Source organism: Leuresthes tenuis, unplaced genomic scaffold, assembly GCF_036924035.1.
Source record: "Leuresthes tenuis unplaced genomic scaffold, fLeuTen1.0.hap1 SCAF_20, whole genome shotgun sequence".
Lineage (NCBI taxonomy): Eukaryota > Metazoa > Chordata > Actinopteri > Atheriniformes > Atherinopsidae > Leuresthes > Leuresthes tenuis.
Window position 1 is genome coordinate 15,750,576 of NW_027325374.1, and position 16,422 is coordinate 15,766,997.

General features: G+C 40.6%; 2 protein-coding genes across 3 annotated transcripts in view; one reads left to right on the forward strand and one right to left on the reverse strand.

Annotated features, from left to right (window-relative positions):
- Positions 1–3,730, forward strand: aarsd1 (alanyl-tRNA synthetase domain containing 1). The gene is made up of 12 exons (XM_072373795.1): positions 1–120; positions 1,235–1,363; positions 1,465–1,624; positions 1,723–1,780; positions 1,867–2,023; positions 2,153–2,269; positions 2,448–2,578; positions 2,680–2,746; positions 2,837–2,928; positions 3,077–3,131; positions 3,212–3,306; positions 3,393–3,730. The coding sequence occupies exons 1-12, from the start codon at positions 82–84 to the stop codon at positions 3,529–3,531; spliced, it is 1,239 nt and encodes a 412-aa protein (XP_072229896.1). The 5' UTR covers positions 1–81; the 3' UTR covers positions 3,532–3,730.
- Positions 3,583–16,422, reverse strand: part of LOC140278721 (myoferlin-like) — a 26,625-nt gene continuing 13,785 nt past the window's right edge. For both annotated transcript variants that reach the window (XM_072373793.1, XM_072373792.1), the window contains 30 exons: positions 15,252–15,407; positions 14,998–15,129; positions 14,612–14,775; positions 13,636–13,750; positions 13,327–13,429; positions 12,975–13,117; positions 12,045–12,215; positions 11,663–11,756; positions 11,497–11,574; positions 11,222–11,403; positions 10,731–10,889; positions 10,430–10,531; positions 10,188–10,349; positions 9,797–9,962; positions 9,630–9,706; positions 7,784–7,882; positions 7,538–7,666; positions 7,242–7,397; positions 7,052–7,143; positions 6,760–6,930; positions 6,502–6,650; positions 6,073–6,212; positions 5,889–5,977; positions 5,712–5,807; positions 5,427–5,568; positions 5,229–5,328; positions 4,947–5,140; positions 4,744–4,853; positions 4,482–4,629; positions 3,583–4,368 (listed from right to left, as the gene is read on the reverse strand). In XM_072373793.1, the coding sequence (XP_072229894.1) occupies positions 4,330–4,368; positions 4,482–4,629; positions 4,744–4,853; positions 4,947–5,140; positions 5,229–5,328; positions 5,427–5,568; positions 5,712–5,807; positions 5,889–5,977; positions 6,073–6,212; positions 6,502–6,650; positions 6,760–6,930; positions 7,052–7,143; positions 7,242–7,397; positions 7,538–7,666; positions 7,784–7,882; positions 9,630–9,706; positions 9,797–9,962; positions 10,188–10,349; positions 10,430–10,531; positions 10,731–10,889; positions 11,222–11,403; positions 11,497–11,574; positions 11,663–11,756; positions 12,045–12,215; positions 12,975–13,117; positions 13,327–13,429; positions 13,636–13,750; positions 14,612–14,775; positions 14,998–15,129; positions 15,252–15,407 (3,858 nt within the window). In that variant the 3' untranslated portion in view covers positions 3,583–4,329. The remainder of the gene's footprint in view (positions 4,369–4,481; positions 4,630–4,743; positions 4,854–4,946; positions 5,141–5,228; positions 5,329–5,426; positions 5,569–5,711; positions 5,808–5,888; positions 5,978–6,072; positions 6,213–6,501; positions 6,651–6,759; positions 6,931–7,051; positions 7,144–7,241; positions 7,398–7,537; positions 7,667–7,783; positions 7,883–9,629; positions 9,707–9,796; positions 9,963–10,187; positions 10,350–10,429; positions 10,532–10,730; positions 10,890–11,221; positions 11,404–11,496; positions 11,575–11,662; positions 11,757–12,044; positions 12,216–12,974; positions 13,118–13,326; positions 13,430–13,635; positions 13,751–14,611; positions 14,776–14,997; positions 15,130–15,251; positions 15,408–16,422) is intronic.

Genomic DNA, 16,422 nt, shown 5'->3' on the forward strand with positions numbered 1-16,422 from the left:
TGCGAGTCAGTTTCTTTCTTTTCGTTTTATTCTATCTCGTGTTGCAGTTTTGCACGGTTTTGTCAACTATAACGGCCCGGAATGGCTTTTCAGTGTCAGCGAGACTGTTATATGAAAGAGGTATGACTCTGTTATGAAGCATGCGAAAACACTTTCCATAAATGTATCCCTAATTTTAGCAGGAAATATTAGCATGGCTGCTACGCCTTGCTCCAGCTACAGTATCACTTGGGCTAACTTCTCGTTCATTTTATGAAGTTGAAAATATGATTTTTAGAGAGGCTCGGACTGTGTATTACCATTCGCATAGCGTTATAATTATTTGTGTTGCCTCTGGCAGTTTAAATGTAACACAGTTCCCCGAAATACAGTGGAAATTAACGACGCTAAAGTCAGTTTTTGATTCGGTCGGGAGAGAAAAATGCATTAAAAAGACATTTGTTTACTTTGTTTTTTCTAAAGCAGTAGCATTTATCAAAGCCTTTTTAAAGGAAGTAGGACTGTTGTTAACAGATATAGCCAGAAGGAGGCGTAAAAGCTCCCGTAAAACTTGTAAGAAGAAGCAGAAGGATGGCCATTTAACTGTTTTTTTGTTTTGTTTTTTTGGCACCTTTATCACTTTAAACCTCGTCCGGTTAAAAAATGTTAACATAATACTTAAACAGGTCAAATCTATGTGAAAGTGCAATTATACATGGTACTTTTCTGGACCATATTAGATCGGATTCATATTAAAATCCGCCATACTTGGTTCAAAACACAGCTTGTGATTTGCGAACCCTTTATTAGTGATAAAGTCAACATTAAGTTAACAATTCCTCCTCTCTTTAATTCTTTATTTGCAAGAAAAGCTAATTTTCTTTACAATAGTATTAATGATGATGATGATAATAGTAGTAATGATAATAATTTTACATTGAAATATCAACTTTCTTTTTCTTCATTGTTCTGTTGTTACCTCACCTTTAGTTTTCTAAATCTTTAAGTAGACCTGGTTTCAGGTGGTCTTCATGGCAAAAATAGAATAAAAATGAATAGAATAATTTTTCCTCTGCAGAAGAGTATTGAGTATTGTGCTTTTTGAACTTGACCGGGTCAAAGGTGGACAAGTTTTATTCATTTTCAAAACCAGACATAAGTTAGGTTTCCCATGCGGATGAAATCCTTCAACCACTTGAGCTGCTTCCATGTGGCAACGTTAGTTAAAGTTGTCCTTTCTTTTGTTTCACTGTAGTTTGGGACCTCTGTGGTATCCTGCTGCCCTGCCGAACTGAAGCAAGAGGTGAATGGAAAGAAAGAAACTCTCAAAGGCTTCAACGTCAAGCTTCAAGACACCATCTTATTTCCTGAAGGAGGTGGCCAAGTAAGCTGTTTCTTCTCACTCTGCTGTCTAGCCTCCACATCAAGCACGTCCCGTCAGTGAGCCAGCGTGTGTGTAACATATTCTGTGGCACTCTTCCTCAGCCAGACGACCATGGACTGATCGGAGGGGTCCCAGTTTTGAGGGTGACGAGGCATGGATCAGATGCTTTACACTTTGTGGCCTCTCCTCTGGAAGTGGGTCAGGAGGTGAACGTGAAGGTGGACTGGGAGAGGAGGTTTGATCATATGCAGCAACACTCGGGTAAAAAGTAGCGACTCCTCCATTTTCACCTAAGAATACACGCTGTCATCGCATGGTTATTGCTCTAAGCTGTGGTTGGCTTCCCGCTTGCCTCTTAGGTCAGCATTTGATCACGGCTTTGGCCGACTCGATGTTTGGGTACAAGACCACATCCTGGTACTTCACCGCCGCACACAATGCTTTCCCCGTTTCACATCGAGATTTGTGAGTTTACCTCCTCTCCTCTTTTGGGCTCCTTTCAGGGATCTGGGGCGTCAGAGAAGCACCATTGAACTGGACACTCAGTGTGTGAAACCAGCGCAGCTTAAAGAACTGGAAGAAGCCATAAATGAGAGGATCAGAGCTCACATTCCTGTTAATGTTCAACTCCTCTCTATCGATGACCCTGCGGTGGAAAAGGTTTCCATGCATATGATGCACTTACTACGGCTTATCATCACACGTTGCCAATTTATGCTCACTAGAATAAAATGAGCTCAGCATAAACCGTTTACAGTGTTACGTTATTTGTGTCTGTGTATAAACCAGGTGAGGAGTCGGGGGCTGCCAGATGACCACGCTGGACCTATTAGGATCATTGATATAGAGGGCATCGATGCCAACATGTGCTGTGGAACCCATGTGTCTAACCTCAGTCACTTGCAGGTATGACTTTACACCCAAATTCAGACGCATAAATCATTTTAAGCCCTTTATAGTAATTCAAAGTCAATATATGAGTGATGTGATTTATTTATTTATTTTTTATCATTTGGGGCATCTCAGATGATTCTTAGAAATTAGTCAAGTTGTTTGCATCGGTTCTTTTTTTCCTGAATTTTAGGTTATAAAGCTGCTGGGAACCGAGAAAGGAAAGAAAAACAAAACCAACCTCATCTTCTTGGCTGGAAACAGGGTTTTGAAGTACGCAGAGAAAAGCTACAGCACAGAGCGTTCGCTGGTGTCTCTTCTGAAGTCAGTTCACAATATATGCGAGTTGCCCAAAATATCATCAGTGCGAGTTAAAGTCGTTCACAAACCCTGTGGAGGAATCACTGTTTGTCATGCTTCCACAGGACGGGACCAGATGAGCACGTTGAGGCTGTTGATAAGCTGCAGAAATCTGTAAAGCTTCTACAGAAGGTGAGTGATTTTAACAATTCTTTTTTTCTTTTTTTCCTGGTGCAACTTAAAACTTCAGACCCTCCAACCACTGTAAAACTCTCCTGCCAGACTAACCTGAGCTTGCTTCGGGATATGGCCGTCCTCATTGCTCAGAACTTTAAGTGTGACCCTCAAAGGGGCAACTTCTTCAGCTTGCACAAGTAAGAAAATTTGAATCGAGTTCAAATGACTGTCATGTGACTATGGAATTTTAACATTGAATGATCTGATCTAGACTTTGTTCAAGACAACTAATCAGGTGAGAAGTAGAAGTATGTAACACTGAAAGTGGTTTGTTTTCTCCTACAGAAAAGAGGGAGATAATGAGTTCATGAATATCATAGCCAATGAAATAAACACTGAGGTAAGATCACAAAGTGACTGCTTCTCTTTAGGTATTAGCATGTCAGTGCTTGCTTGAAGCCCTGTTTCATTTGCTCTTAGGAAACTTTGGTTTTCCTCACTGTTGGAGAGGAGAAGGGACCTGGTTTGTTTCTCCTGGCAGGACCAAGTGGACCAGTGACTGAGATGGGACCACGGTAGGAGACCCCTGCCGCATTCGTTGGTAGCTTGTTACAAAACAAAACTCCACTGTCTGTTAAATCTGTCTCTCTGTGCTCTCCAGGGTTTTAGAGTTGCTCCAAGGAAAGGGGGCGGGGAAGAACGGGCGTTTCCAAGGCAAAGCCAACAGCCTGGCACAGAGAGGGGAGGTGGAGGCTTTACTGAGGCAGCACTGCAAACATCGCAGCTCTGAGGAAGAATAAACCCAGAAATTACATTTTATTTCTTGAGATGAAACAACACGAGCCTAAAAGTACCGGTCTTCAAGTTGTATTTTATTGTAACAAAATGATGTGTCAAAGGGCACATACAAAGAATTTGATCTTTAAAAATGGATGTCGCTGGGACTTCTGCACAGTATGTGCTGTACATATCTAAATATTAAATGTAAAGTTGAAGTCATTCATAACGCTGCTGTTGTCTTTGTCTTCCTTGATCATAGTATACAGACTGATCTTCAAGGGCACCTCCACTGACAATTTACACATACGCACAATAAAAATAAGTTTGAATTTCATTTGAAACATCTGAAAATGTTCCTCCGGCCCTGTGAAGGACTGACCAGTTTACCCCCCCCCTGCAACCCTGAACTGGATTAGGCGTGTATAGAAAATGAATGGATGAAAATGGAAAATTCAAAAACACAGACACTCGACTGAACAAACTTTTCCTGTGGTTGCATTTTGGCACAATAGTGTTTCCGTTATCTGGGCATTCTGTATGTGTTTCTAAAAAAAAAAACAAAGCAATGACTCGGTAACAAAGAACAACTCTTAAGGACTGTGAGCCAATCACACGTTTGTCACAGTGAAGTTGTATAGACAAAATGTGCTTATGTCAGTGCAAATGTGCAAACACCCCTTCCCATTGATAAAACTCAAAATAAGAATAAAAAACACAAGTTTCCGTACACTAGCGCTACTTCGCTCCATTTGGTGTGATAATGCGGATAATCTGAAAACTTGTCTATGCGCTGATTCAGCTGCTCCTCCATTCCAGAGTTAATTCAGTGGCTTCACAATCTTCATTGAGATGTAGTTCTGGAAAAAGTAAAAAGATCGGTCAAGTTTCTGCTCGCCTTCACGATGTGGCCCACAGATTCCACAACATATGATGAATCTTATTCAGGGGTTTCCCTCTTGTCTGTTCTTACCGGCAAAGAGTATAACAGGATAGCGAGGAAGAGAAGAACGATGGTGAGGATGATGAGTCCAATGAAGAGGCACCTGAACCTTTTCCACAGAATGAACTTCATGGTCTTGCATGGATTGGTGAACCAGAAGAAGGATGTTTCTGGGCGCCTGGAACACAGAAACATTAAAGCTTGTGTCACACTAATATACACCTTTCAATATCCATCCCAGATAAAATTCTATGGTATGGTTGGTTTCACTCATTTGACAGTCGTCTCTTACTTGGGAAGGTCCAGTTTTGGATTCATGTTGGGTTCATCCCTTCCTTTTCCTGCAGGTCTCTCTTCTGCATCTGCTTCGCTTACAATCTCCAGTGTCATCTCCACTTTGCCCTGCGAACACAAGGCAAGACACCAGACATTAAACTGATGTTTTTTTTAAAGAAGAATTATTCTATACTGAGGGTGCTTTATTTTTTGACTTACACCCAGGACCTTCTTCCCATCCTGTTCGATATAGCAGGGCCACCAGCCTCGGACGGACTGCTGAGCAAACAAAGACTTTGCCTTCTCCAGCTTGTGTGGCACTTCCATTTCCAGATCATCCATCATCTTCAGAGAGCACTTCTCTGGGGTCTTTGCAGGAGCAACCAGCTTACGCAAATCCAGCTCCAATGTGCCTGGGATCACAGCACAATAAGGTGTTTTTGTCATTTGGATCTTGTAGATACAGAAAATCTGAGTTTAACATAAAATACGGTTTCTTACCGAGGTAATCATCCAGTGAGAACTTGTCATTATCCCATATCTGAACAATCAGCTTGGGGGGAATCCTGAACTCTGTTTTGTCAAGACTCCAAAAGTGTTCCTGTTGATTAAAAGAATATATGGAAACGTGCTTTAGATGAATAATTCAAACGCACCAGGTGTTACTTTTCAAATAATCCAGATAGAAACAATCCTTACTTTCTTGGATACAAGGCAGAGTTGTTCAGCTGGCAGGTAGTCGAAGCCAAACACATACCGCCAGTTGAAGTTGCCATCTCCATCCAGAGACCTGTAGTGGACATCAGTCTTCTGCTTGTCCTCCTCCATTCCTGGCATCCAGCTGGCCCCAAAACACAACACATACGGTAATTCGATGGCCATTTCATTGTAGCTTTCTTTTACATTCTCTTAAACACTTCAATGCTAAAACATTGAAGCTAAATATTTTAAAAAGGGTTGTGAAATGAGAGATTAAAAATATACCCTTTGACGTAGATGTCACTCATGTCTTCTCCAGTGATGCTGGTCTCATCCAAAGTCACATCTGTGGTGTTCCAGATGACAGCGCGCAGGAAATACCTGAACATTTGAACATTGTGAATGTTAGCTCAGTGGCGCCTAATGTGAACGGTCATTTAGTGTTGAAGAAACGGCGCTTACTTCTTAGCCTTGCGTGGTGTGATGTCAAAGGGAGGTCCAGGAAGTCCGATACTTTTAGGGAAAACATCCACCCACATCTGAAGCCTTCCCTTAATTGATACAAAACATAGAGGTTTTACAAAACAGCTGCATCTGTCAGTGGGTCGGTGTGCATACTGGACAGGTACAGTGCGTGTCATCGAACCTGAGACAGATTTGGCTGGAAGCTGCTGTAAAGGGTCCTGGTCTCCACATGTTCGGGGACAAGTCCTTGTGTTCTGAGCACATGCAGACAGAGTCGTTCGCGGGGTGGACCCAAGTGTTGATGAATTTCTTTGTTGTCCTCTTCATGCAAAAAACACGTTATACCTCAGTTATACTCAGGCTGTATACTGTTAGTGTTGTTGTCTTATGTGTAATAGCTAATAATCATATGATTGTCCATACTATACAAAATGATTTAAAACTGCCATTTATTATGACAGCTGGGTGAAGAGGCTGAAAGTAAAAACCTCTGTCAGCTGTAAAAATCAAGCATCAACTGCTGCATTCCCACACTTATTCTAATTAATAAACAGACAAACTAAGACAACTTTAATAATGTAAGTTGGTGTAAATTTCTTTAAACCATTACCAAACTGTGCCAGTGTGTAATCTTTTCCATTGAAGGTAAGTGAGGTGCCGTTGTCTTCAGTCCTGGGTTTGGAAAGTCCTTTTAGCCGAGCCACGTTCTCAAGGATCTGAGATGGCTTCAGCTGATCCCTCCACTGGTTGATGCCAGAACTTAGATGACACGGGAAGGGGTTAATTTTCTTTTATAAGTCTGCGTTTTCACAAGACAGTTTCAGATTTCTTTTGCCCTCTTTCACCTAAGACTCAGGTGTTTCCTTACATGCAGTAGGTTTGTGGAAGGCCACAGTATGAGTTGTATCGAGACAAAAAGCGGTTCTCGAGGTCGATCACTGTCTCTCCAACCTTCTCGTCCCGGGTCAGCAGATCAAAGTCATAGACTGCGATTTTCAGGTCCTTGTCCTGGGGCAGGAAGCACGTCATCTCAAACATCCTAAACAACAGGAGGGAGTGTTAGGGAACTGTTAGGGTACAGAAAATTTCCAGAATTGACTTCAAGGATATAATTATTGACAGGATACTTTCAGTTGTTTGAATTAGTTCTTAAGTTGTACCTTCCAAACACGGGGTCTGTGGTGTTGGGTAAGTAGTTGTCTCTGTCTTCAATTGTATTTCCTCCCAATGATATCTTTATGTATGGATCACACTGATAACAAGAAAGAAGTTCAAGCCAAAGGTGCTGACTGAGCCAAAAATGACAAAATATTTGTCTTCTATTGCTGGTAAAACAGATTTTATTCTCACTCTGCCGTTATTGTCTTTAGGCTGCAGCTCTACTGCCCGGACCACATATATCCTGACAAGACACTCCTGAGGTCCACTTTCTGGCAGTTCTCTGAACTGACGGGGGGGAGAAGCAACACCTGGATCATCTGACAGGGGGTAGACCTTAAAAGCGCCCTGCAGGTGAAAGACCACAAACTACACTTAACTGTGGAAATAAAGTACATTTCACAAGCTTTACTGTTGTCATTTCTTTGATAGGTTAAAGTTTACATTATGTGATCAAGCGTTAGTGTTCCAAAATGATGTCAAACCACCTTAAACTCTCCAACCACAGTGGGGTCATTGTCCCCATTTTCATTCTTGCCACGCTCCAGTTTGAAGGTGTTGCAGAAATCTGTCAACCCTTTGAACTCTGGGACATTCTCCAGCTCGCTGTCATAAATCTGAAAAGTCACACACACATTCTATGAGTCATCTGGAGCCACAGAAGAGGAGATTTAAAAAAGAAAAAAAATTTGAGATATAATCAGCTTCGATACAAATCGATAAAGTCAGCTCACTGTGAGGGTATCATATCCTTTCCTGAGGTAAGGGCCGCATCTTTCCCGGTCTCCAACTGAGGCGTAGAATTTGCTCCACCAATCGACCGTCTCTTTCTCCTAAAAATGAAATTGTATTCCATCGTGACTTTGACGTATTGATCAGCATGGATCAACAAATCTTGTTTTTTTTCTCTCACCTTCTCTACATGCTTTGGAGTTAGATGTGTAACCAAAAAAAAAAAAAAGAAACAGAAAAGGAGTCACAAATACATGAAGATACAATGATGATATCAGTGTTCAAAGGCATACAAGAAGCATGCACACAGCTGTGGTGAAGGAAAGGTCAATAAAGCGATCCCAATTGCAATTTTATGATTTCAGCAACTCTGTGAAACAAGGGCGCAACAATGGACTTTATCTTTTTTCACAGCAGACATATTGCAATGTAGCAAGACAGGACTGTGCATTACCAATGGCAGCTTTCTATTTAGAAGTTATTGTCCATGCTGCTCTGCTGTTAAGGCCCTCTTCACACCTGATAATTGCATTAAGTATTTAATCCCAAGTAAACAGCTATAAGTATAAGTGTGAATGCATTCAGAACCCATCACTTAGACCACATCTGAGGGAATCTGGGACACCTATGGCCACATTTTAGCAGTGTATACGTGCACACGCTCTGAGGCACGCTGAAGGACCACGCACTAAATTGACGTCTTCTCTGAAAGCACAATAACTCGTTGTTTGGTCCTCAAATCACATAAACTGACTTTGTCCACAGCATGAAAAAAATACCAAAAAAGCAAATTGGAGTTACATCCAAAGACCGTAGGGGGAGCAAAAGAGCAAAAAAAAAAGACATAAATTAGTCAAATTCTCTGGCATTACTTAAAAAACAAACAAATACTGTCTAAGCAAACTCAAACGATGCATTTTGCCTGCCAGGTCTGATCCAACCACAAGTAGCCTCTGAGAGGCATGTGAAGGTGCATTCTCGTGCCATTTAAGACTTGATATCTGCACAGTAGTATCAAACAAGATTGAATACCAGGTGTGAAAAAGTCCCACATTTCTGCTGTGAAAAAGACTAAATGTGTTGCTACACTGAGGCATTCCCTGACACTACGAGTTCCTTCATCTGCAACATAACTCAGTTTTTTTCCTGCTGCATCCTCTCAGCAAAGGAAGCACAGGTAAATTAGAAATGCAAACCTGTTGAGCCATACGTTTGTGATGCCACTGACGCAGCAGTGAAGAGATGCAGAAACTGTACAAATGTTTTAAGGATTGGTTCTCATTTGCTGCCAAGTCCATATTTAAGATCAAAGAACACTGATAAAATAACTCATTAATCTACTGTATGTCACATAATTAAATGCTTCCTTCTGGAAACCTCATGATAATGACCCCTGAACAGCTAAATTGGTGTAATGTGATTTGGATGCCTGGGTGTAAAATACTCATTTATGTGTTACGCCCTTGCTGTGATCAAAATGATTAAATGTGCTCATTAAAAAAGCTCCAGTTAAATTAAGTGAAATCACAATTATTGAGATGATTCCCCTGTGGATTAATCGTATGGTGACAACATAACGAGGCTGCAGCGCTGTGGAATGAGTGATTATTAGCTTTCAAGTGCAATTGGTGCCCGGCATTGTGAACGAGAAAGCTTTAATAGGTAATCATACATACAAAATAGGAAGTAGGGGAAGCCATTTTGTTGACAGCAGCTGACATGCTGTGAACAAACTGAAAGCCAGGATAATGAAGTTTGTCAAATTTGACTGGAAAGTCAAATTTTGTTTTTAATAGATTAGAGGTAACTTCATGTGCGTTAGCAAGAACAGAAGGTGTTAGCGTTTACCTGAGCTTCTAGCAGCGGCCTTGCTTCTTCCATGGAAATTGAGACATGTTTGCGAGGTGAAGCCATCATCAGAGCCACTGTTAAACAAGACAACATTAATATAAGGAATTCTGTCTCTTTATCTACTGTGGAGTATGGAGTTAGAAAATCTCAGTGTTCCTCCTTACTTTTGGAGGCCCTGGCTCCCTCGGAAACGATGACATAAGGGTCACATCTGAACTCTTCCAGAGATGTGACGGTGCACTGACCTACGACAGGCTTCCTGCCAAACGGACGATGGTCGATCACCTTCAGCACAATGGGAGGCGTGTACATCTCATCTTTTGGGAGGAGCTGGGTGAGAGTAAGTGACTAAAGTCATACATGGTGGTATATGGAGGTTTGACCTTCTTTTCATGAATAAATTTACACATTTGGCATCACTTACGATGCAATTTCTTTCTAATTCTTTTAACAAATGTAATTTCTCCAACTCAATACATTTAGATTGGTTATACTTTTCTTACTGATAGATATGTGTTTGCTTAATCTAATCCACTTGCGCAACACTGTCATTACCACTTTGATGAAGAGGACAGAGCCGGGAAAGTTAGGGCTCTTCTTCATGTTCTTGATGACAGCTGACTCCACCCTCTGGCCCCCACACTCCACCACAAGGCTGGGCGAAGACACTGAGGCCAGCTGATATGACTTCATGTTCCTCAGACCCCATGCAAGAATCTAAAAACACACATAGGAGAGATGGTATTTAGAGTCAGGGTGTACATCCGTTCAGAGGGCTGCCAAAGGTCGTGCATTACCTCCACAGCAGTGAGTTGCACCACAGGGCGGATGCCCTGAGGAACCATGTAGAGGTTCTCGGCTCGCTTTGGGGGAACCAGGGGAAGATCTGAGTCACCCGACTGCAGGAACAGAAACATATGTTAAATTTTTTTTCCCTTTTAGATCATTCTTAATCACACTGAAATAAACAAGTGAATGTGTAACACGAGTATGACATAATCTAACACTTCTTTCAATAAAAGTCAGGTCTAAAGAATGTACAGCAATAATGTTTCACACACTGTAAAAGGTCCTTTATGTATTATATTCATGGAATACCTTCTCTTTAAGAATGAGCTCAGCAGCCACAAGTGCTTCCCCTGCCTTCTGCCCCTTCTGGATGATGGGATGCCATAGCAGCCTGGGTGTCTGATTCATGTCAGGATTCAGCTTCACCAGTGGGGTGCAAACACTGCGGCCAAGCATCTCATCCTTCCCCTATGCAGAAGATCACAAGCTACACTTTTATATTTGCTTAGCTGAAATGTCTGAGATGATGCTACTAATGAGGTCAAAATGTTCCGAAGACAATTTAGACAGAGGGTGAAACAGAAAACAGAGGGTTTTTAAAAACAAAAAGGTGAGGCACAGCTGATAGGTGGAGTCAGGCATAGAGTTGGGTTGTCTGTGCTGAGAAAAACAGCAACACACACTTCTGCTGGGTCCTAAGACATGCTTGAGAGGAATTACTTCTCAAAAACTTTTTATTTGACTTTTTAAAGAGTGTTTTGCCACAAATGCTTTCTGTACATACAGCTTTCATAGCCTACCACTTGGTCATTGTCAAAGAACTCCAGCACCACATCAGGAGGACAGTAAGCAATGTTCTGGGGGTCTCCATAAATCTCGATATCACTGAAAATCAGAGTTTGATCCCAGGTCGGGTTCAGCGTTGCTTTGAGTTTCTCTGTTGTCTTACTAACATGCAGGAAGGAGACGTGTGCATAAGGATCTGTAATGTAAAAAAGATGCGGTTCAGTGGTCATGTTTAACTTTTGCAAAGGTGTTTATTCAATTTGACTTTGACCAAAAAGTACCATCTTACCAGAAAAACTGTCTTTGTCCATAGATGTCAGGTTCCTTGCCTGGTAGATATAGACACGGAGGTGGTACATGAATGACCCTACAGAGGGGAAAAAAGGTCAAATGGAATAATAATTACATATGCATTGTATGTTGTTTTATCTACATTTTGGCACTGCATCACTCACTGTCAAAGGAACAGGACACAGTGGGCGTGTTGGCACCAAACAGCTTGGTAGCATCAGCTTTGGAGTCTTTTTCTTTTTCCTCTGTATCAACACCCTGCAGAGCAAACCAGTCCAGTATCTTAGATCTACATGTTCATGCGTCACATACTCCAAAAAAAACCCATACGCCAATGGACAGTAGATTTGTTTGATTGATAGGCAAATATTTGGAAGTACTTAGTGACTCATTGTGCTCAGTTCCTGCTTTATGGGTTCCTTTCCTCTCCAAGTTAAACAAAGGATGCTTCGCTGCTCAAATTCCAACTGCTCACAAAGTAAGTTTCACTCCTTGTGAAAGCAAATTAGTCAACAGAAGAATTTTGTCATTTTCCCCTTTACTTACCAATGCTCCCTCCAGCTTAAAGATGGCACAGGCGCCAAGGCGGTCTTCTGGTGCCATCTTACGCCGCCAGCGCCTTCGACGAAAAGTATCTGATGAACGCTCCTTTCTGTGGAATTTCCAGCCAATCAGAGAGGAGAATTCCCAGCCCTCAGGGTCACCTTGATCTCGCCTCTGTGTGTAAAAAGAAACCTGTAGCTCAAACGTTTTTATGTAAAATAGTATTTTATAATATAACTATAGAAAGGTCGAGTCACAATAATGCATGGAAGTACAGAGCGGACTTGCCTGCTATCATTCATTAATTCTTTCAAAACATTCAAAACAAGACATTTTTGAGATGAGTATGATCCCAGTGAGCATTAAAATGATTGATGAATGAATGATGAATAAATTTCATAGTATATTCTAATAATATGGTATAGTTAGGGAGGATCTCTAACATTAAGTAAAGGCATAAATGTGTAATTCTGCTGCACTGGGTTTAGTAAATGTCTCCTCTTGAGCACAGACAGTGGTGCATGTGGGCATAGATAAGAGTGTAACCACCTCTGCTACACTCCAGTCGCTGGCCTTCGGTGATCCCACTGTTTGTGGTGATGAGAAAGCAAACTTTTCTAGGCTGAAAGTAACAAAATATATCCACCCATTATCTTGAGATAAAACGCCTACCTATCTCAATAAAACTATCTATCCAATATCAAGACAACAGACTGCTGGTCATCTTGAGGTACTGACATAATCAATCACAAAATGAGCTTTGTTATCTCGAAATAAAGAGAAAATTCTATTGTGATCTTGTAAACAAATGCAATTCAAGGATGGTCACTCTTGGCTTCTGTAATAATGCAATGTGTCTTAAAGTATCATTCTCAAATCCAACTAAACTTGAGACGCAGACAATAGTCTACAACACCACTGTCTTGGGCTTACCTCCAGCGCTGCTCCTGCAGGGAGTGCATCTCTCTTGCGGGGGCGAACCAGCCTCCTCCTCCGGTGGACATGGTACACCTTCTCTGCAGGGACCCAGGACCGAGGCTTGTCATCTGGGGGAATGGTCACCCCATACTCCCAGCCTTTAGAGAGCACATGAACACACAAAAACATGGGCACAGCTTTCTTTAAACAGGTTTATTTGGTCATTTTTACTACTAAATCATCACTATAAACCACTCAACGCATGTTGGTCAAATTCTGAATTTAATTAACTACCTTTGTTTGCAGGTAAACTGCTTTAAAAGAAGAAAAGAAATCTCGCTTTCAGCTAATGGGTGAATTTTTGCACCTTGATCATCCACAGCTCTGTTGTCATCAACAGTCCAATTGTCCTCCCACGTCCAACCTGGGGGGCAGTCAAACTCTCCTGGGTTTCGGCTCTTCTCCCCATTCTGTACGGTGATTAGGAAGACTCAATGAGTAACTTAACGTTAACGTTTACGTCTAGTTACTGCTCTTATAAGTAAATTCATACAAATTCGTACAATGCCTGATAGCAAAAAAGAAGAATATAAAGAAGGTATGAAGACTGTATCTGCCATATCTGTCATTTGCAGTTGCACTGCTAATTATTTGCATGCATGTTTGCTTGTCTCACCACATCCGTGTATGGCTCAGAGGCAGCGTTCCACTCTCCACCAGGGAAGCGGGTCTCATTCTGGAAAACCTCATCCATGAATTCAGTGTGTCCTGCATCAGCCTCTGTTAGCAGACTGAAACAGAGCCATACATTTGTAGCATCTGTGTGTATATTATTAAAGGATTAAACTTTCTGCAGCCACTTTGGTGTCCCCCTTATGGCAGCATCAAAAAGCACATTACACCAAAATCCCAAAGGTGTATGTTTGAAGTAACCCAACCAATAGCCTAACTACATGAACACAGGATAGACTTGAATGTACTTTATTATACTACTACTATTCAATTCAATTCAGTTTTATTTATATAGCGCCAAATTACAACAATTGTCATCTCAAGGCACTTAAATAATATAGTCCAATTCAAGACAATTGGAATTCAATTCATTGTAATCATAATCCAATGAAATCCAATTAATTAATTTCAAAATAATCCAATTCATTCATATAGAGTCAATTAAAAAAATAATATCCTAGCTAAGGATATTACTACTATATACCAATACTATACTACTGCCTATTTGTCTTAACTATTTCTCAATCAGTTGCTGATTGAGTCAAATATCTATTGATGATGTTGGCACAGAAAACTAAGCAATGATGCATGTGGAACTAGAGGGAAAGTACTGACTGCTCTTGAGATGAAGGAGGTAGATTGAGGAGTAAACAGGAAACAGTAAATCCCAGCTCACTAGCACAGGCTGGTACTATCATTAAATCTGGGTCCACTCCATAAAAGGAATGTAAACAGCTGTAGCCCATTTCCACAAAGTTTACAGAGGTGTATTCAGTTACAAAAAAAAAGAAAAAGCCACACATACCAGCACAATTGTGGTCTTAAGTGCAGTCTGAACCCTAAAAGCTAGTCTTTTCAAACGTGTTAAGAGTCCAGAGGGAGAAAAAATAAATAAATCAATCGTTTCCAAGCACACTCACGCTTTTTCTGGATCAATGAACCAGTCAGACTCCCATTGCCATCCCCTTGGTGGAACGAAGTACTCTTGTTTCAGCTTCAGTTTGCCTGTTAGGTCTGAGAATTTGTGGCGCCCCACCAGTCCTGTGGTCCCCCACTTCCCAAAGACTTTGGCCTGGTTTTCATACTATAAAGCAGCACAGGACATGTTCTTCATTGTTCTTCATTGTTCATGCAGTTATTCCTAACAATAGACAGGAATAAGTGCATAGTGCACATTTTTTCATAACAAACTTCCAGAAATGGGAAAATATCTAAAACATTTCCAACTTTATATTGTGAATACAGGCTAGTTAGTCAATAGTTTGCCCTCTTTAAGGGAAGATTAATAGAACTCAGAGTAGCGTACCAGCTCAGCAAACACGCTGAATGTTCCCTCAGAGAATGAGTTTAACTTTTTCTCATGTACAGACAGACCCAGCCACATGTTGACTCTAATCTGAACAGGTACTTTCAAGCCTTTGGTCTTGTCCATGGGGTACTGCAGGAATAAAAAAGAAGGAAGTCACAGAAACTGGCATGCAGATAAATCTGATTCACCTGATTCCTATATCATGTTCCAATCCAAGCTATTCTATTCATTTTTAAACAATTAACAAGTACCTGAAAAAAGATGGTCTGAGTTTTGCCACAGTGTTGTCCACAGGACTGCTTGCTGTATGTTGAATACAGGATTTGGTGAGCTGGAATACGACTGTAGGCCACCCTCTTCTCACCTCGCAGCATCCAAATGATCACATCAGGCATGCTGTTCTGGGGCTGGAAGCAGTGAGAATAACACCATGTAAACCCATGCAGTATTAAGCATACAAAGTGCATTAATTAGAGCACATATATCCCCAAATTGGGATGAAATCTTTCATTGCTTGAAATGTCATTGCATAGTTTAACTAATTTTGTAAGTGAAGCAATTTTGCAAGAAACATTGTGAGCAATCAAATATGTCCGGAATGTATTTTTCTGTGCCACAGATGATAACCAGGACAACACATGAGCCCTATTGTATCAATAATTCCCTTTTCCTTTATTTGTCATATATGTGAATGAACAATTTTTCAACCCCTAAGTTTTCCATTATTCAAATTTTCTGCTAAAGTACTGTGCAAAAGTCTGTAGCGAGCATTCATTTCGTTATCTAATTCCAGGAAAACATTATATAAATGCAGCAAGTTAATGAACCACGTGCAAATAGAAATAGAAATACAATATATAAAAGAACAAAGTTTGCACCATTCCAACAAACTTGAAAAGTCATGATTTGGTTTGACCACCTTTGTTCATCACAGCCTGAACCCTCTTAGATGTGCTTTCTTGTAATTTCTTTAAGTAGTCTTCAGGAATAGTTCTCCAGGCTTTTTGAATTATATTTCAAAGTTCTTCTTTGGATGTTGGCTGCTTTTTGTTCTGTTCTCTGTCAAGATGATCCTACACTGCTTAGATAATGTTAAGGTCTGGGCTCTGGGGAGGATTCATCGCTCTATAAGACCTGTTGCCACTGATTTTCACTCCAGTTCTTGTGTATTTACATACTTAAAGTCAATTTCATCTACATAAGCGTCTTTGAATGTCCAAGAAAACGCGATATAAGTTTAAAGTTTGAGTTATTATTATTATTATCATCATAAAAATCACATACATAAAAATAAAATTTTGTATTCTTTTTTTAAAAAGTACCCATTTAAAAAAAGAATAGTTATATTTTTTGTCACACTATCATATATATATTTGACATTTTTCATACATGTGGCTATAGAAATGGGAACAAAATTATGTG

Bases quoted from the DNA above. Each gene is read 5' to 3' on its own strand.
- aarsd1 (XM_072373795.1), top strand. From the start codon at position 82: ATGGCTTTTCAGTGTCAGCGAGACTGTTATATGAAAGAG. The intron at 2,270-2,447 runs GTATGACTTTAC...CCTGAATTTTAG, and splicing joins CTAACCTCAGTCACTTGCAG to GTTATAAAGCTGCTGGGAAC. The intron at 3,307-3,392 runs GTAGGAGACCCC...TGTGCTCTCCAG, and splicing joins GTGACTGAGATGGGACCACG to GGTTTTAGAGTTGCTCCAAG.